The following is a 21,935-nucleotide window of genomic DNA, read 5'->3' on the forward strand; positions in this document are numbered from 1 at the left end:
AGTTACACTGTCTGAATCAAAGGCAGCAAAGGATAAAGCTGTCCGGCATATATTGTCCAAGAGACAATTCAACCATGGCTGGGATGGTGGTCACACAATCCGAGTTGTAACCGGTTTGCAGCTGGCTGAAGACGGATGGTATAAGGACAACGCAACCATTGAGGAGTCCGCAAGCGTTCGGCAGCGAGATGCAGAAATTCTATCAGTATTTGCAAAGTAAGAGTCGGCCTGGACAACCTAGATTTTTCTGTTAAACGATTACTAGATCAAACACAGAATGATAGTATAGCATAAACTAACAGCATCGAAAGTTGTCTCTAGAATATTTACAGAAATAAGTGTAGATATGAGTAGTAGCTCTTAAATTAGCCCTTAAACATCTTGGCTGTCTTGCGGTAGCCTGGTAGCTCTATAGGAATAAAAACTAAAAAGATACGTCACTGCTGCCTATAAAAAAAAAATCCTCCTTATTCTTAAAATGCACTTTCAAAGAATTGGTTGCAGTTTTTTTTTGTTTTTTATTCCGCTTTTCGAATTTTTTTTCGTCAATTTTGGTTTCTTTTTCAAACAAAATAAAATAAAAGATTTTTCAATAAAAATATAAAAAAACTACATTTTGCAAAATATGGGCCCCCTGCTCCAAATTGGAGCCATGGAGTGCCTGAAAGCTGGGACGGATTTAAACTGTCAGCACCCAGGGCAAAAATATCTATTGGTACCCCATGGTCAACGAACCCATTGTAGATATTAGATTATGCTCTCTAGGTAGGTCAAGACTTTGGGAAAATTTTTGAAACCCATTTTTCATATGGATAACATCACAAATATCTAGACGTCCAGTATCCTAATGCTTTTACTTTCCACGGCGAACAAAATAAAATGTTGTTACGTCAATGTCAAGTTGACGTACTCTTTTATGACAAATTAGTCAAAATAATGACTATTATGCGACCACAAAACCTTATTTATTCAAGCAAGGTTTTTTTTTACTTCCCTAAACAATACCAATTTATTTTACATTCAGTTGTTTTAAATTACTATTATAAATTTATATTTGTACATATATTATGCATTAATATGAAATTCTAATATGTACAATAACGTTCGAGAAAAACTCTTCAAGAAACTAAGGTTCAAGACTAAGCATTACAAAATTTTAGTGATAACATATAAGGGGAGAGAGAGAGCAGCTAGTTGAGACAGTTTTAACATTTTTTTTTTCAAAGCCATAGACTTGGCCTTATTTCATCATAACAAACATGCTTGAAGCTCACGCATTCTGTCACAAAAATTCATTTTTTTTTTATAACCTAAGAGATAAAAATTTAGGAATTTCTTTTCTTTATTGGGTACCTCAAAGTGTATCAACTTACCCCAAATCGGAGCTTGTTGATGTTAATATGAGGCAAGCTGATACTGTGGTAAGAGTGATTAGTGTTTTGAAAGGATTGAATAGGCGGTTGTAGATCAAGATACAAAACTTCCGATGTAAGGTTTTTGACCGTAGTAGTTCCACTAGTGTTGCTTTTTTGGGGATCTGCCGTTATTTTCGAGGGGTCTCAAGCTTTTTTAAAATATAGAACTTTTCAAAGAATTGAAACGATTTTAATAAACTTTGCCTCTCTACGATGTTTTTTTCCTCCCTCTGAACCCTCTCCCCTTTTCCCGAGGAAAATTTATATGGGTAGCAATGGTTAAATACCCGTTGTCGTCTGCCACGACCTAGTATCTGCATTTTTTTTTTCAGTTTTGAAGAAATTCAAAAATAGTTACACTTTCATTCTGGGAGATGAGAAATCTAGATTTTATCAAACAAAAAATAATCACATTTCTGTAACTTAGCATAGACCTGCTACCATTTTTCCAACGTGAAAAACGAACTAGATAGGTCACAAATTTGGGAAAATGTGTTTCCCTGTCCCAGCCCCATTAATCTTTTCATAAATCGTCTGGTCACTAAGATTAGAAACCCCTGAAGGTTGAAAGCCTTGAGCATAAGCAGGAAGGGTTTCAAAAGGCAATTTATTTGTTGATAAATACTTGATTATCAGATTTTAGAGAAAGAGATTCCCTTTTGATACCTATAAAGTGAGTCTCTAATTCTTTATTGCTTCCCATTAAATGCTACGCATTTCGGCCGAAAAATTCTTACAGTAATAATTTGAATACCAGGGGAATGAGGTTCGCTCGATGATTATTGTTTATTTAGTAAGATTGTTCAAAATAAAATAATTGTTCATTTTCTGCTCTCTAGGCAGGTCAAGACTTTGGGAAAATTTGTTTGGGGCCTAAATCAATTTTTTATTCTCGCGTTATTTTCGCTAAAATAAATCGTACCGTTAGAAGTGAGTAAGTATTTTCAATTTTGCAAATATATATCGTTTTTATCATTCTTCCTGGGATGACAATATACAAGAGCACTGTCTTTCTGATCTTGTATACTGTTTCTCTTGTCATTTATATTTACCTATTTTCTTTTTATCAAACACCATCTGTTGTCTTTTTTTATAATTTTCTCCTACGAAAATTCCCACTCTTAACTATTAAACCTGGTTGGGTCGTTTTTCTTCCAGAAGAGATTCCGGAAAGTGGAAATTACTATCAAAATATGATTTGTATCTTCTATGGTTCTGACATCTAAGACAGTGGATAAGCCGTAAACTACAGAGTTTGGGGCTTGCTCAACGTTTTTTGATGATGCATAAATTGTAAAATTTTGCAAGAGGCTTCTATGCCTCTGAAGGCTAATAAACAAATTGCGTGTTAACATGGTTTGGAAGGCAGAGTTTAACTTTTTGTCAATTACTCCAATTTATATAATGTTGGCTATTCTTCGAAATATTTTGATTCTACCAAAAAACGGTGAAGGTAAAATGCTCCTTTTCAACCATCTAAGATCCGAACGTGCTCCAAAAAAATAATTCCAAATTCAGACCATGAGACTGCATGAAAATGAACCACATGCTGTGCTTTGAACAAGACTAAATACAAATTAAATATCTATTAGCTTGGCTGATGTAACCAATCGAAAGTTAAAATGGTCCATCTCGGCCATCCAAAATCCTAACGCCTCCCAAAAATAAATCTTAAGTTGAGGCCACGACACTCCATGAAAAACGCACCACACACAATGCTTTGAACAAGATTAACCAAAATTTAGATATCTACTAACTTTGCCGATGTAACCAATAGGTGTTGAAAAACTGTTAAACAAAGAGCTTAATTTGAAGCCAAATTTAAGAAGTCAAACGAAATTTAAACTTCAAAATGCTTTCAATCTTAAACTAAACTATCTAACTTAGAGATAATAAATTTGAATCTGTAACATAGTTCTTGTGAGCTAAAATTTGAGTTATATATATATATATATGTATATATATATATATATATATATATATATATATATATATATATATATATATATATATATATATATATATATATATATATATATATATAGTGGCAATACGCCGTTTTTTTTTGAGAGGTTAAGGCTTGTAAATTGGAAGTGGTACTTGTATGATATAGCCCTGACCACTCAAGTTGTTCATCCATTGACGCATTCTAGAACCGAGTTTTTTTGCTAGTTTCTTTAACCTTAGCGTGAGACAGCTTTTAATCTCAGCTTTCTTCTCCAAAACCCATTGACATTTCTCAAATTATCATGTTTGCCTCTTTTAAAAGATATAAAAAAAAGTTTTTTTTAACTGAAAGTAAGGAACGAAGATTCCTTAAAACAGAACAGAATCATTCCGTATATGAAAGGGGCTGTCCCCTCCTCAACACCTCGCTCTGTACGCTAAGGTTTTTTTATTGTTTATAAAATAGAGTTGTGAGAAAGTCAAACTTTAGCGTCAAGAGCGAGGCGTTGAGGAGGGGACAGCCCCTTTCATATACGGAATAATTTCTGTTCGTTTTAAGTTTTAACGTCGTTCCTTACTTTCAGTTAAAAAATCTTGTTTTTTTTATTTAATTTTTGAACGTTTTAGAATTAATGCAGGTTTTGATTTTGGCTCACCGTACATGAATAATTAAAACAAAATTTACATAGTAATTTTACTTTAATTTAGTTAAATCGCTTTCTCGAAACTTGCTTAATTTTATTTACGAACGTTTTTATTAGTAATAAATATATGTAACTTACGAATTAACTTACGTAACGAACTTCTATATTCATATATTTTTAATACGTATGTTAGAGGGCTCGCCCCTTAGTCAATACCTCGCTTTTTAAGCTAAAGTTCGAATTTTGTTCCAATTCTTTAAAAATGACCCCTTAATCACAAAGGCCGTTACTCAGAATAAATAGCTCTTATGAAAGTACTAAAAAATCTTTAGATTAAAGAGCGAAGTATTGACTAGGGGGTGAACCCAATCATACACGTAATACTTTCTGTTCGTTTAAAGTTTTGATGTTACTCCTTATTTTCAGTTGGAAAACTTGTTTTTTTATAGTTAATTTCTGATCTTTTTTTAAATAATGCTGGGAAATCCGGTGCCCCCTTTCATAGCAATGTCCCTTCCCCCATGAAAACTTCCGTCATGGAAAGATCTTCCCAAATAACCCCCCGACCCACCCACCCCCCTACTACCAGAAAAAATTCCCCCTGAAAACGTCTGTATACTTCCTAATAACCAATACTATATGTTGACATTGGGTAAAGTTCATAACTTTCAGCCCTCCCCCGGGAACTTCAGGGGATTAAGTCATCCCAAAGGACATAGTTATCATATTTTCAACCAAGCTGAACAAAATGGCTATCTCAAAATTTTGATCAGGTGACTTTGGGAAAAAAATGAGCATGGGAAGGGGCCTAGTTGCCCTCTGAATCTGATGGTGTGATTTTCGTTAAAGTTAATTAAAACAAAATTTGCAATTAAAACAAAATTTTATTGTTTAAAAAAAATGATGTGTGAGAAAGTTAAACTTTGGCGTAAAGAGAGAGGCGCTGAGGAGAGGATAGCGCCTTTCATATATGGAATACTTTCTGTTCGTTTTAAGTTTTAACGTCGTTACTTACTTTCGGTTAAAAAACTTTTTTTTTATTTAACTTTTTGAATGTTTTTGAAGTAATACAGGTTTTGATTTTGGCTCACCGTGCATGAATAATAAAAAAAATTTGCATATTAATTTTACTTTTATTTGGTTAAATGGCTTTCTTGAAACTTGTTTAATTTTATTTACGAACGTTTTTATTAGTAAATAAATATACGTAACTTACGAATTAACTTACGTATCGAACTTCTATATTCATATATTTTAATACGTATATTAGGGGGTTTGCCCCCTTATCAATACCTTGCTCTTTAAGCTAAAGTTCGAATTTTGTTCCAATTCTTTAAAAATGACCTCTTAATCACAAAGGCCGTTAATTAGAATAAATAGCTCTTATGAAAGTAATACAAAAATGTTTGGCTTAAAGAGCGAGGTATTGACTAGGGGGTGAACCCAATCATGTAGCTAATATTTTCTGTTCGTTTTAAGTTTTGATGTAGTCCTTACTTTCAGCTGAAAAACTTGTTTTTTTATATTTAATTTCTGGCGTCCCCTTCATAGCAATGTTCCTTCCCCCATGAAAACTTCCTTCTTGGAAAGATCCTCCCACATAACCCCCAACTAACCCCCACCCCCACTACCAGAAAAAATTAAGACATAGTTATCACGTTTTTGACCATACTAAACAAAATGGTTATCTCAAAATTTTGATCGGGTGACTTCGGGAAAAAAATGAGCGTGGGAGGGGGCCTAGTTGCCCTCCATTTTTCTTGGTCACTTAAAAAGGGCACTAGAACTTTTAATTTCCATTCCAATGAGCCCTTCTACGATATTCTAGGACCCCTGGGCCAATACGATTACCCCTGGAAAAAAAAAACAAACAAAAAAACAAATAAACACGCATCCGTGATCTTTCTTCAGGCAAAAAATGGAAAATTCCACATTTTTGTAGATAGGAGCTTGAAACCTGTACAGTAGGGTTTCTCTGATACGCTGAATATGACGGTGTGATTTTCATTAAGGTTCTATAGCTTTTAGGGGGTCTTTCCCCCTTTTTTCGAAAATCAGCCAAATTTTCTCAGGCGCGTAACTTTTGATAGGTAAGATTAAACTTGATTAAACTTATATATTTGAAATCATAATTAAAATCTGATTATTTTGATGTATCTATTGGTATCAAAATTTCGTTTTTTAGAGTTTCGGTTACCATTGAGCCGGGTCGCTCCTTACTTACAGTTCGTTACCACGAACTGTTTGATTACCCACTCTTTTAACTGATTGCTCATAAATATGCTTTGCCTTTTCAGTGAAGATTAAATTATACTTTGACACATTATGACCTTGCCCAACACTAGAAACTTCCCGCTTACTGTCCCAGCACCTCACGGTTTAGTAAAGATTATTCTATGCACCTCTATTTATCGGGGAGAAGCCAAAAGGAGCGGCAATTTCTTGCGCAGTAATTTCTGGCTCTTCATTCTCGGTGCAAACAAACAGCTCCTCCCACTTATTCTTGCATTAGCGCGTGCAAACAGCTCCTCTCATTTGATCTGCCATCAGCGGTCCAATTACTCTGGAACGCGTATTTTGGCAGAAACTTTCTCAAAATGCCTTTGAAACCAACTTGAGACTTCGAAACCTACTGTTAATTCCTAAAAACATCTAGTAATAACATTTCTCTACTAATTACCGGTTTTCATATGTGTTTTGAAATATATTAATTTAAAATTAGTTTCTTCAAAATTTAGTGTTTCAACGTTGAAGCCAAGTTTTGCGTTCAAGAGAAATCTGACTTGTCTACCCGTGAAAAGATCTAATGTCGCTTATGTTACGTTCTCTGGAGCACTCGCACCTCGGTCCGGGTTTTTATGATGGGTGAGATAGGGAAAGATCATTCTGCCTATTTTTATATACTGTGCTTCTTATACACATTTCACTGATGATATATGAAACTTACAGAATAATGTTTGACTATTAATGCGCGAACCACACTATAATCACACCTGCCGATAAAAACAAGATTTATGACTGATGTGGATTTTTTTTCTCGATTTCAGCTTCACACTTGCATTGCCAAACTGATAAATAAAACTGAAAGAAACTGCTTTGAAAGCGTTGCATCAACACCATTTTGTTTCCATCCATTTTCAGCTATTGCTATGTCTTTCTATCTTTTGCCAGATTCCTGTTAATTATTGAAAATTTCAGCTCCCAGCTTCCATCTTCTCTAATCTAAAGTATTTACGCCTTAAATCCTGTCTCCGTTTGGTCAATTGCAAATTGTATGCTTGAAATTTGAGTAATTATGAACTCGAAAATTATGAAGGGCTTGAATTGTATGCTTCAGACTACTACTGCTACTACTAAAAACTCACCGCAGCACCGAGCCGCCGGAGGTCAACACAGCTACGCACGCTCCTCCTCCATCCAAATTTATTCAAAGCCCCCCCTTTTAATATCCGCTTACAAAGTTCCCATTTCCTTTTAATCTTTCTTTATGACTTCTTAACTCCCCAGACGTGGACGACCTGCTTTCTGTTTATCCCTAGATGGTAAGCCGAAAAGAACAATCTTCGGGAATCTGTCATCCTTCATCCGCACAACGTGCCCTAGCCACCTCAACCTTTCTTTCATTATAGCCCTAGAGAGCGGTATTGAACCACATTTTTCGTACAGCCTATTGTTTGAAATGTGGTCAGTCAGCCGGGTACCCAGAACAATCCTTAAGCAATTTCTCTGGAAAACATCTAGCAAATGTTTGTCCGCTTTTCGGAGCGCCCCTGCTTCAGAGCCATATTTGACAACTGTCATCACTGTAGCTTCTAATATTCTAATCTTGGTTTGCAGACTTATCTTCCTATTCTTCCAAACGTTTTTTTTAAACTGTGAAAAAACACCCTGAGCCTTGGCTATTCTACTTTTAACATCTTCACTGCTCCCACCATCTTTACCAATAATACTACCAAGGTAAGTGAAGCTGCCCACCTGATCAATCTTTTCATTACCAAACGTCACCTTTTCATCTTCACATAGTCTTAGTGACTTTCTCTTCTTAACAATTAATTTTCAAACCAATTCTAGCACCCTGAACTCGCAAAACATCTAAAAGTTCTTTCATTTTGCTCACACTTTCATCTATGATGCTTAAATCGTCAGCATAATCTAAGTCCTGGATACTTTTTCCTCTTCAATTAATTTCATGGTCTCCCATTGCCTTTCCTGTGCTCCTTAAGACAAAGTCTATCAAAATAATCCATATAAAGAGGGATAGAACACAACCCTGCTTAACTCCTGATTTAATACAAAACCAGCTGCTAACCTCATTTCATACCATAACCGCAGCAGTGTTATTCTCGTACATAGCACTAATCACTTTAATGTATTTGGTTGGAATGCTTCAGACACTTTTTATTAAAACTAATTAAATATCATGGTTAGGACTAGCAGCGTCAAATTTGCGTAAAATACATTTTATGAAACAAACTTTGAATTCTAGAGATCCAAATCTTCTGAAAACGGCTCCTGAAGTAATTTCTGAATGGGTAAATTCCATCATCTCAACATGCCAAGATCCTGCCAAATTTCATGGAGTCAATCTGATTGACATTTTGAAAAAGAAGCTTGACACCATTCCAAGTGGAGCAACCCGGTAAGTTCTTCTAACGATTTTCTTTATGGCGTTTCCTGGCTGTTGACCTTTCGTGGTTAACAATCAATATTTTTCTAGCCCAAAAGAACACACAGGTGTTAAAAAATGGAAAAAAGAAAGTGAAACTAAAAGAAAGAATACACACATAGGAAACATACTATTGCGATTGATATAACATACCATTAGTGCAAGTAACATATATATAACACACAAATAGTCTACTGATACATATCAGAATTGAGGTCACTCAACTTATCCAGTTTAAATAGAAGGCAAACCCTACGCTTCTCAGCCGCTAGTAGTGGCTCAGTTAGCCCACAACCAGAGACTAGACGTTTCTTTCTAGCCCATATCGGTATACACAAAAGAAACTTTGCAAACCGAAACAATACAGACCGGATGCTTTTTTTTATAACGATTGCTGTAAAAATATTCCAAAATGGAATCAATACGAGGATACAAGGTATGAAAAAGGCGTGTATATACGATCAAGAATATGCCTGCTATAGCAAGCGTTACAACGAGCTAGCATGCCAAACGCTTTTCTTAGCTTCTCACTTAGATATGTAATGAGAAGTACCTTGTCAACTTCGCTTATATCCAAGTTGTGCGGAGTTTACATTACCTATAGGTTTACTATAAGCAAGAGCCTCACTCTTAACGCACTCATGGGTAGAAAATATCAGCCAGTTTAAATATGTAAATATTTAAGAATTCCGAACTTTCAAATTTCAATCAGAAATACCTGCCAAAATTAAAGTAGTGGCGTCACTAAGTCTTTTTCGCTCTGCCATATTTACAAATTATTGTCTAAACTAAAATTTAGTATTAATTTGCTTAGTCGAAAAATTAATTTTAGAACTCAAAGATTGATCTTGAATGCTCATATTGCATAAGAAACAGCCGTACTGATTTGACAAATAATTATTTGCCACCAAGAATACGCAATCTACTAAAAACAAGAATTAAACGCACAAACACATCATTCGTTAAGCCTATCGCTTGCAAAATCTTCTTTCGAAGATTACGATAAGTTTTAATAAGTCAGTCACATTAGGGGAGCCGCTGATACTCTGTTAGTAGATTGGTACTGGAATACGTTAGGTTTGGACTGTATTGAAAGAAGCAGAAAGGGGGTCTGGGAATTATAACTCCCCTTAACAAGGACAAATTACTACTAACGAAAGAGTAGGTGGATGATTTCCAAGAGTAAGTCAATCGCAATATTGTTTGACGATTGATTGAGGAATGGAAGCCAAGAAGTTACATACGGCGACATTGAAAGCAATCAGAAAAACACATAGATGTAATACAGCAGAACTGCACAAGACCGTCAAAAGTTTCTAATTATATTAGGTTTCCTGTTGAGAAGCAAGTAGCAAATCTGAGGCTCATTTGATTTATCATCCCAGGCGACACTGAATGCTGAATGATTTTTATTTCAGCCCATAAATGTTACTTCTATTTTATAAGGCTGTATTCTGAGAGGAGGGGGTGGGGTATTTATATATATGGACATATATATATATATATAATATATATATATATATATATATATATATATATATATATATATATATATATATATATATATATATATATATATATATATATATATATATATATATATATATATATATATATATATATATATATATATATATATATATATATATATATATATATATATATATATATATATATTCGTTGTACAACATTTATGTTTACAATTACATGTTATTTTTGCTGTTTTTATTCCATGCTTTTTTCTTTAGCTGTTCGGAGTCATTTGTCATTTTTTGCAATTTTGAATGTGTCATATATGCAAAACGACACGAACACCCCTGGGGAAAAATAGGGCAATTTTTGCTCTTTGAATGTATATAAATGTTACATCAATTACATGAATTTTTTTCTGGTGCTAATTTAATTCATCTTTCCTGTTTATCCTTCACTGACGCTAAATTTTCTTCACTCTGTTCCAGGGTGGTTAAGATAATCAAGCGCGGACTCGTTTTCTCCTTCCTTTGTATCTTTATAAACGCTAAAACAAAACTCCTTCATTTAAGGGTAAAAAATCAACAATTTCAATTGAATTGAGTAATTCTGGCGTGAAACCAAATCCTTCTTCCTGTTTGTCCTTCACAGACTCACACACACTAAACCGAGACCTTCCTTCATTCCGTTGTAATTTTGCTTTGTCTTCTTACAGCAGATTTCGTTGTGAAACATTATCTTTGCAATTCAATGTGATTTCTTGCGGTTTCTCCTTCCATGCCTTTTCCTTTTGCTGTTCAGAATCATTTGGTATATTTTGTAATTTTGCATGCGTTATAGGAAATAAAAACAATACGAACACTCTTTGGGGGAAAATGATTTAATTTATGCTCTTGATATGTGCTCATAAATATGAAATCACTCATGATATTTTTTTTTCAAAGGATCTAAATGACTTTTCTCAAACGCGTGACCTATCTAGATCGTTTTGTTAAATTTATCATATCTAATCAAACAAATTTACTTTATTCTTAAATAATCAAATTTGATATTTTGACAAGCCTTGCTATAATGACCGAATTTTTCACAAGACTTACTAATTGTGTATTTTTTGTAATGTGTTCTCCCTCACTTGAATACTGACCCACCTCCCATAATCTGCAAATAAACATCTGGGTCTGTGCGTGGCAGGGCCTACCTCTCAGAATGTCGAAAATGTCATATCATGCATTTTGTAATATAGCAATCAGGATGTCAAAGTGGGTCTTATCCTTTGATCAGCGTAAAAATCTGATTCTTTTTATGTATCTATTGGTATCAAAATTCCGTTTTTTAAAGTTTCGGCTACTATTGAGACGAGTCACTCTTACTTTACAGTTCGTTAAGACGAACTGTTTGATAGGGTAAATCATTATCCTGGCTTAAACAGCTTGGGCTTACGAGGGTATTAGGAAAAATTAAAATAACAAGTGAGAGTTGAAAAATTATTAGAAAAAATTATCTACTCAACAGTTTAGATAATAGATTGTATATTTCATGTATTTAAAATATTCTTTTGTTTCAGTCACGCAGCTCAAACCGTTGCTGTTTCACTAGCTCTTTGCAATGCCGGCGTCCAAGTTCCAAATTCCGCTATGGTAAAAATCAACAACGATATGAAGCCAAATAAAGGACTCTGCAATTTTTGCATAGAAGGATCTAGTTTGACAATCCTGGCCATGCAATGTATCAAAGCACAGCAGCCAGATAATAAGGTAAATTTTTACTTGGTTCATTGGCGTAATTGTTACTTAAAAGGCTTGGTATAATCACCCCCGAGGTGAAAAAGGGGGAAAAAAAGGCACATCAGGACACACCATGGGACAGTAATTTTCTTGTTGTTCAAGATGTGGGACTGCAATTCTCCTACAAGGGGTTTTCTGCCATTCCAATAGTAAAGTTTTATTTTGATTCGACACAATTTTCAAGGGAATTAATACTCTTTTTCCATAATCCCATGTTCACAATAAGCTTTTACTATTAAAATTAGCCAAAATAACTGATACCATTCCTGAGTTACATGTGTTCCAAAACTACTAGAACCGAATTTAAAAAATGACACGGTGAAACTGATTTCATGAATAATAACTTTGGCGGAAAAATGGTCTCCAAACACTGTTTTTAAACGCAACAACAATTTGAAAAATATTTTATCTTATTGTAATAATTTTTTTTCAATAGAAATATTTATTGACACAGCATAAAATATTTATGAATTTTCGAAAAGAGGACTAATTATGATAGACGGTGATTCTGAATTCAAGTATCCACTTACAAAATTCAATGTCAAGTGTCAGCTTAAAAATTCTATGATAGCGGGCCAAAAAAGGAAAGATTGCGGGATTGATGCTCGTATAGGTATAATTGTATTTCTAGTTATCATACTTATAAATATTTTTGTCTATTCTCCAAGTCTTGAAAAAATGTTTATAAATAAACGTCCAAACACAATTTTTTTTTTTTTAATTGTACAAAAGTGAAAGATGTGAGGCTAAAGGTTCTCCTCTGTAAAATGTGTTAACTTGGATTATTCTGCATATTATGAAGTAGCAAGTGTTTTCTTAACATGTTTCTTTATGTATGGCTGGGGTCCTAGACTTATACCTCCAGGATCACTATTTTCTCAAAAATACTGGTTGAATTGACAAAAAAAATATCTATTGTCATCTTCTATAAGGTATGGTTTAATTCAACACATTCCAACAACTTGATTTTACCCACAAAATATAAGCGAAAAAAATGAATCCAATATTTTTTTTTCTCTATTCAGAAAAATAGAAGAAAAAAGTTCACCTCAATAACATTTAAATTACTATTATTCAAGATTTATAGTAATAGGAAAAATAGCATTGGACAAAAATCCAAATAACTATCCTTATAGTACTAAGGACGTCAACATTGACTGTTTTTTATCGTCTTTTTGAAATTTCGCTCATTGTACTACCACTACCAAAATTGCATAACTGCATATAAATGTTTTTTTATATATTAAAAATTTAATTCCTGATTTTTATAATTATTTTTCAACATGCAGTTTTTCAATTAGTCATTTCAATCCGTTGAATTTCGCTATTCTTGATACTTTAACTACAAAACAAAATTTTTCTTTTCTGGCTTGCGCAGCATATGCTACCTTAAAATATTTAGCCATAATTTTCAATCTTTTTTTGAGAATACAAGTTAAAAATAAAGGTATATAGGAAGAGTCAAAAAATATTTTTGGGTAGTCTTCAAAGCTTCAATACTTTGGGCCGAACATTTTCTTTTTTTTCTGTTCAAGGTCGAGCTGACTCATCTTGTATGTAAATAATTAATTCACTCTAAAACTTCCTAAATTTATTGGAGCAAACAATATTTAAGGGATAAGAATTGGGGGGGGGGAGGTTTTAGCCTCCCTTTCTTATCAAAAGCCAAGTTGGACTGTAAAAATAAAGGCAAAATAGCAAAAACTTTAATTTTAAGATCTATTGGGAAAATCTTTTGGTCGAGTGTCATTCTGAAATTTTGCGATGCTCACTGGTTTGTACCATATTTTTTTTGTAAAATTATCACTCATTTAATAAACTTGTTCGGTCATTATATATATGTAAGTCGAAATGAACTAAAATATATAATCATATCTTTTACGGTGTGAATGGAAAGAATACTTTAATGCATTTCAATCAGGCCAATCAAAATATCTGCCACCCATGGTTGTATTTAAAAGAGATAAAAACAGGTCTTTGCATAAAACTTAGGAGGCATGACAGAGAAGCAGAGATATTATTCCAAAATGAATCTTGTGACTGAAATTTTTAGTTCTTTTACAGCTTAAAATTTCCCATGAGAAAAAAACAGTCAGATGAAATTGAAACCTCATTTTTTTTCCGGGCTTGAACTACAATATGCCAGTCAATCAGGATTTTGAAAGGTGGAGTTATTGACTCTTCTTTCTGGCATATGACTGAGGAATGTGATTAGCTTACAAAAATACGTCAGAAATAAACTAATGATATTAAAACATCCTTTTTACCACAGAACTATGGGATAATATTATATCTTTTTCGGTTTGGTTGTATTTTCATCTGTAGTGTAAATAATTGTTTGATCTTTTCTACTTCTAGCATACACGTTTCATATGTAATTATTGCAGTATAAAGTGATTATTAAAAATCAGTTTCAAAACCATTTCAAAAAAATATAATATCAGTTCAAGAATGGTTCCATCTGGGAATTTTTATATTTATTTCTTTCAATCTTAAACTTAATATAATTAAAAATGTTTTATAACTAATAATTCTTGTAAACCTCCGAACCCTTGAAAAAACAAAGACAGAAGCCCTCTTAACTGCACTGTTTTAAATGCTACATTATTTTAAAACAGCTTAACATTGTACAGTTGGGAGTTCTTTTTTTATATACTGTTAACCTATACAGGACTATACTTTACAACCTGTCCAAGGTAGTATCAAGTTACAAACTTGCTTTAGATAAAAGATGTCTCTTCTATGTTAGTAGTTCTAAGTTATAAGAAACTACCTCAGGACGAGCAAGACAGGAAGTCGCTTGAAGGAGTGGGCGGTGTTTCGTTATTTTTTGAAAAATTCACGGCGGAGGTTTCAGTGTAAAAATAGGCTTCCATCTTATTGTACTTCCATCGATCCATCAAAATAATTACTTTCTTTTTGTACAAATCAACCCTAAAACAAATCAACCCTAAGTTGCAAATGTATTTAGTGTCACATTATCCAATGGCGGATCCAAGAGGTGAGGGGGGCGCGTGCCCTCTAACGTAGTCTAAAGCAGTGTAATATACTTAATTAACGCAAGTTTGCGTTAATAAACATGCTCCTAACGCAAGTTAATCAGATCAACCTATTTTGCCCCCCCCCCCAAGAAAAAACTCTGAATCCGCCCTTAAAAGTATCTGGGCATGCTTTACATAAATCACACGCAATTTAATCATGGATGTCAATCGCGAAATATAGAAAAGAGGGGAGGGGGCAAAATAAACTTATCAAAATTGGGGAAGGGGCAGTTTTGTTGTTATAAAATATCCCAAGAAATATTTTCCAATTAAAAATGCCATAAAGGATATTTTTTTTAAACTGAGGAGTTAAAAATCTGGAGAGGAGACCCCTCCCCTAATTAACATACCTGAACATGATACGTAATGAGCATTTGTGTGTTTTTAAACTCTGAATAACATATTAAGCTCAAATAGTGTGAACCATATATTAAAGAAGGGGAAGAGTGGTGGTTAGAATTCCTTAGGAAGGACTAGAATCTAGATATCTATAGTTAAAATGTGCATTTTTGTAATGATCATCACTCTTAAGACTTTCTCTGTCGAACTGGGGCTTTTTGGGCAGAAAATTAGCTAATTATTCATTAATAAAGAAGCCATGCCTTTATTTTTGAATAACTTTTAATTAAGTTAGTTAATTAAAAAAAGCCCGAATATTTTGGTTTCACAGCCAGAAAGTTTCTTCAAATGAATCCATCCGGTATGTTCGACAAAATTACCCCTGGGATGTTAAGAAAAAACGCATATGTCTCGGAAATATGCAAAATCTTATCTTTATGTCGATAGTAGCTTGAAACCTCTATTATAAAGGTAACTTTAATTTGAGGTAGTTTTCATTAAACTTCACCTCTTGTCCTAAAACTAATAAAATTTTCTTACGCAAATGAATTTTAAAACATAGTTTATGTAAGAATTTTGATTTTCCGAGATTTGTATTTTAATAAAAACTTTCTTAACCTATTTATACTTTTGAGCATTGTGAATATGTTCAAGCATATATAATTTTAAACTTGACCTAGAGAAAAAAAAAACTTAAAATTCAATGGCGTTGAAGCTGAAAAAACAAACAATTATTAAGGGAGGATATTTGACCGGAAACATATTCAAATAATCTATTTGTCCAATACTTAAAAAAAAGTAGGTATATTCAGCCATACATGATAGATCTGAGGAAGAAAAAAAGAGAAAATATCAGCTTCTATTTAAATAAACATTCGACTTGTCAAGAGGTATAGTATTGAGAAATGATATAGAATTTTTAAGTTCTTTTTATGATAGTATAGTTGTTTTGTTTTTTTCAAAAATTTTTGTTTTCTAGCTAATCAATGGTATTAATACCCGACAGATCGCGTATCTAAAAGGAAAGCAAAATGACGATGGAGGTTTTGGTACCACTGTTGCAACCACTTTAGCAATTGAGGTAAGCTTTTCTCCTAGTGTTTTGATAACTTTACTTTTCTCTCAGCAACCACTTTAGCAATTGAGGTAAACTTTTCACTCAGTTTTTTTTATAGGAATTTTGGAAAGCCCAAAGTCAATCGGCAAATTTTTCCCCGAAAATATTTTGCTCCTAAGCTAGTGATTCTAGATACTGTGGCTTTTAAGCAGAGACACATTTACTTCTTAAGATATTCCAGTCTCTTAGTTCAGAATGTTTTTAACATATGTGTATATACTATGTACTAAATTGAATCAGCGTCAATCAACTAGACGTTGCAATTTCAAATATTTTTCTTTAAATCTATAAACAGAATTCTTCCATTAGTAAATAAAGGTTCTCACCAAATTTGTTAACCTTACCCTTGTTGTCTTTTCAAATTATGAAAATGTTAAGTGCGCGACAAACTTGGCCAACTTTGCGGACAACTTTAATCCTTTCCATTATGTTCAATACATATGCCAGCTCAAAAAGAAATTTCAAATTAAAGAAAGCTAACTAAATTAAGGAAGTTTAAAAATAAAGGTATAAGAACGTTGCATGCTTTCGTCACTGAAAGTTGTCGTTAAACTAAAATTGTCGAAGTTTCATGTATGGATTCCCTTGAAGATCGATTTAGCTATTGCACTGAAAACAATATTTTTTATTTTTATACCATCTACAGTTGCCTGATATGCAATTTTGGCAACTAAACCCAAGGGTAGTTAATCCATAGCTCTTTATATTTGAAATTGCGACGTGTCTAATCATAATGGGTCATATGGTGATGCAGTGGGTTAGATTTTAGCCCGGTAATCCAGGACCAAGAGTTCAAATTCGGCTATAGCAACATACTGCACGGCCGACGCAGGGACATGAGTAGTCAAGAAGCGTTGTTAATCCAAAACAAACATAACCATTATGGCTAAACTCTGTCTGTACTACAGCTAATGTAAAAACAAAAACTATTAACATTTTAATTTCTCGCTGCTATAAAATATGTACTGCTTTATTTCCAGCTTTTGATAAAAAGCATAGGGAAACTGGACTATTTGAGTTCAACACAGGATTTTAAAACATTAGCACCAAGAGTAGTAAAGCAGCTTAAAAAACTTAAAACAACAACGGAACAAGCATCATAGCAGTGCTTTCTAGAATTACAATGATAAAATCATCAAGGTGGCATTACTACAGTTAAATTTTAAGTTAGTAGATGACACTAGTAACTTTTCCTAGGATTTCCCAGTTTCAAATCCCTCTAGCTTTTTATAGTCTTATTGTACATAGCATTTACCAAAGAGCACGGTGAAAGTAGGAAGAATAATGACTTGCAATTTAACACGGCTTTACCACACTTTGAAAACAGTAGCACCATAAGCTGCATAGCAGTACTTAGCTCTACTTTTTTAAAAGCCATTTAGTGCTAGACGGCATTGGTAATCTTTCTTGTAAAGCTGGCTTAAGTTTCCAATCTCACCAGCTTTCTATACTTGTATTGTATGTGGCTTTTACTAAAGAGCAGAGGTAAACTAGAGAACTATGAGTTTTGAAAATTTACACGCTCAAAACGAAATTAAAAACAAACACAGCGTGAGGAGTATAAAAACTCATAGCAAAGTTTTAAGAAAAACGTAAAAATTAGTGCGACAAGTGGTATAATAGTGATCTCTTGAGTTTAAGTGGTCTAATTACTTGGGTGAGAGAGCTTCAACTGAACTTTGAATCGCTAGAAAACTGGCTCTAGTTTCCAGTCTAATTAACAGTACGTAGCCTTTGTCTTTTGCGCTAAAAAAAAATATTTAGGGAAAAAACTTTTAAAGTACATTTATCTCCAAATGAACTAAAAGCTTTCTTTATACTAGGAAATGGAAAATTTTCTTTACGCTTTTCAGAGTTTGGTAAGTTTGGGAATAAATTTTAATCTTTTTGTTTCAAAAATTTATACAATTAATTGGAAGCAAGATGGCATTTTAGAACGAGGATTTTTCAAAGTTAGCTGGGGACGATGGCTTTTTGCATTGTTGTCAGAGGGAGGGAGGATGTGAAATTTCCCCCTTTACTTTCAGTCATAAATATTGGAAATTTGTGTTTGGTTTTGGTTCAAACAAGTATCACGTGTCTATTTTTCAGCTTCGACGGTAAAAGGAGGGGAGGGGTTGGAGGGATAACGTTGACCCTCTAAAAGTAAAGGCTGAAAATAATAGCATATTTCCAATTCAAAAAAGGTGTAGCAAGTCTACCTTTTGCTAAGGATTTTGTGATTAGGGGGCTTGGAGGGAGCATAAGTCTATTGTGGTTATCCAATTATTCAGACTGAAAGTCCATTTTTGATTTCCCTCCACACCAGGTACTACAAGCCTCCTTTCTGCTTAACGATTGGCCTAAGGTAGGGTGCAGCGGTCTAAGGCCCCACATTTTGTCTTTTGTGGTAGAGATTCCAGCTTGGATAAGGTGCAACATGCCTACCTGTTTGTTAAACGTTTTGTGGTGTGGGGGACGGGGATATTGGATGGGATTACAGTTCCACAATCATATATTGTCATTGGAAATCAAGACTAATGCGAAAGTTAGCTCAATCCACGCGTAGTGGACACAAGATTAAAGTATATGTTAAAACCGCGTTGTATTTTGGCACGACTTGGACCGTTTTCATAGATTTGAATCTCCACTATTAGACTAAGATACTTATTTCTTGTCGGACTGGCTAACTCAGAAAGAAAACAGACGCAACTTCACTCTTAAAAATAAAGGTGTTTACAAACATATTTTTAACAAAGCTGTCCATGGATTTTGTGCCTCCACCATAAGTCCATCGACTAATTGTCAATAAATGGAGTCAATAAATGGAATATCGAAAGAGCTCAACAACTTTTTTATTTACGGTGTATTAAACTTGAAGCAGTATATTAGTTTCGAAGGGCTAAATGATTTAATTTCTCTATATTATTATCTTAAGGATCCACAGATTTAATCCCCTCATATTATCTTAAAGCGAAAATGGGGGGGGGGGGGGTTAGTCCAGTAGCCAAAATGCTAAGTTTTTGGGTGGAAAAGGGTCTTGGATCTTGAAATAAGGGAGGGTATAATCGATCAAACCTTAGTTAGTTACCCAGGGTTTTTAAAGGAATTGTAGGAATAAGCTCTTTAAATATAACCTTCTGTACTGAGGTGAGGGGCGAGGGACGGGCAAGAAAGCTACTCTCTTCCATTCATCCTAATTCAACTACAATAAGCTCAATTGAGTTGCAGCAATTTAAAACAATTAATAGTTTATAGTTAATTTAATCGCTAAATTCAGTTTAGTTTTTATTAATGGGCTGTGTAATAGATGTCTTACAGGGTAATGGTAAGACATGGCATGAACAAGAAATAGTAAGAAACGGAATGGTAAGCATTTGCAGTAAATATGGTAAGAAGAGTTGTAGCTCTTAAATGTCCGATTATTTTAGGCAGCCAACGTTGTGGGTACGCAGACTCTTCCAATCAACGTTGCAAAGGCTTTAGCGTGGGTCTTGAAAGATCAAGACAAAGAAGGAGGATTTGGTAGTCTTTTAACCACTGCCCTTGCTGCTCCAATGTTTATTGGCCGCTCTATCCTCGATGTGAAAAATGTCAAATGTAGAAGTAAGTTGATATTATCTATTTAAATTTCCGTATATAAATAATGTAGACTTAAAACATGGTTACATTTGTTTTTACCTACCCTAGCTTCTATTTTTGTTCTATCTAGCACTAAATCCTTCGTGTTAATTATTAAATTACAAAAATCAAAGATTTGTAATTGAAATTAAATAGTGATATTGAAACCTCAAAGGAGAAGAAATCAACACAAAAAGGATCATATCAAAATCTATAACTGACTGTAAATCAGAAAGTCCACTCAAAGGTCCTCATGAATGACTTCGACCTGATACCCCGTCAGGTTTGTTTCCCCCTTATAGCTTCTTTTACCTTTTAGTGTTTAGTTTTTATTCTTAGTTGTATATCTATTCAGTTATTACACAAACTAATACCACATACAGACTTGTATCCAGGATTTATTTTAGGAGAGGTCTAACTCACTTTGGGAAGGGGGAAGTCTATGTACTACCCTATTCACAATGAAATTTGACTAATACAGAGATTAAGTCAGGGACGGAATTTGCTATGGAGCAGAGGGCGGGGAGGGGGGGGAGAAACTGTCTCCTCCAGACCCAAGTTTCTCCCTCCCAGACCTCACTCCCCCCCCCCCGCTGAAATTTAGTTTCTCCAAAAGATCTTGTCAAAACTAAGATAAGTCTGTAGAATTTAAATATTCAGAGACACGGGTTAGTTGTCTTCGGTATATGTTTGCCTTTATTGTAATGTATGGCTCATTTTCAATTTTCATGGTCTTTTTCGGTTGAGTCTATAAAATTGGCTTCAGCTCTGCCCCACCCCCAGGATTCTGACGAAATCACGTCACTGGATTTAGTTAGCGCTATTTTAAGTCGATCAGTTTTTCCTAGACTCTTAAAGCAATCAAAAAATTCTATGAAAAATTTTATTTGCTATTATTGTCATTAGCCCATCTTCATATTATTTTTCACATTTTATCCTATAAAAAAAAGACAAAGATTCTTGACAAGGTTACCAGAAACACTCAGGCTTGTATATGGAAGACCTTCATTAAAAAATAGGAAATTAAAGTGAACTCAATGACGGATAATAGAAACCTGCATGTTAATATCAAATCTTTAATATTAATTACCATTAAAGAAAATTCCTGCATGGATTCCTTGTCAAAAAATTGACAAGGAGGAGTCTTAATTGACAAGTCTTATTGTTATTTTTTAAGGCATCCTTTTCACAGTCATTTACCATTAAGAAAAGTATTTTATTATTTTTAATTTGCTCATTATATAGAACATAATTGACTTACCAAGATAGCAGGAAATCCATATTTAATAAAACTTAAAAGCTTAATCTACGTTAAAAGTTGGAATAAATTAGCTTATTTAAAGTTTTTTTAAGTTTTCAAGTGCATTTGCAGACCCAAAATTTTTATGGTGGCTTTTTGGACATATTTTAGGAAAAACGAACTCTCATTTCCTGTGCATTTCATCTTTGAGGGTAAAGTAACGGTTCGATTTATCAATCACACCTACAAAAAGGTTATTGTTCCGTATTTCAAAATAAAAATATAAATTGAAAATATTAAAATTTAAAAAGTTTTCTTCTTAGCGTGAACAAAAGTTTAATTTGCATAATCAACAACTTGATGGTACTGAAGTGCGACATTTACAACGTTATTCGAATTCAATAATTTAATTAAGGGAACTCCTGGAACTGAGGCATTAATTCAGGAACATTACAGAGGGTGCGGGGCGGGAGGATACTTGTCTGAAAACAGAAATTTTTTTTCTTTTTGAACATGGGAGAGGGGGTGTTTTTCAATGAGAATACCCAAAAATACATCTTTCAAAATATAGAGGGGGAGAGAGTACAGGAAGGAAATTCTCCCCCCCCCTGACACCTCTCTTTGAATGACTATAGACTCCATCTCGTTAAATATTCTTTCAAGTTTGCCCAC

General features: G+C 33.8%; 1 protein-coding gene across 1 annotated transcript in view; it reads left to right on the forward strand.

Annotated features, from left to right (window-relative positions):
- The window catches only part of LOC148946304 (uncharacterized), a 38,598-nt gene that overhangs the window by 9,875 nt on the left and 6,788 nt on the right, over positions 1-21,935 (forward strand). The window contains exons 2-6 of the mRNA XM_089097937.1: positions 3-216; positions 8,493-8,645; positions 11,707-11,896; positions 16,286-16,387; positions 19,834-20,008. Of these exons, the coding sequence (XP_088954063.1) occupies positions 3-216; positions 8,493-8,645; positions 11,707-11,896; positions 16,286-16,387; positions 19,834-20,008 (834 nt within the window). The remainder of the gene's footprint in view (positions 1-2; positions 217-8,492; positions 8,646-11,706; positions 11,897-16,285; positions 16,388-19,833; positions 20,009-21,935) is intronic.

The sequence above is a fragment of the Artemia sp. Qi Xiang Cuo genome, chromosome 12 (genome assembly GCF_049724085.1).
Source record: "Artemia sp. Qi Xiang Cuo chromosome 12, ASM4972408v1, whole genome shotgun sequence".
Classification (NCBI taxonomy): Eukaryota; Metazoa; Arthropoda; class Branchiopoda; order Anostraca; family Artemiidae; genus Artemia; species Artemia sp. Qi Xiang Cuo.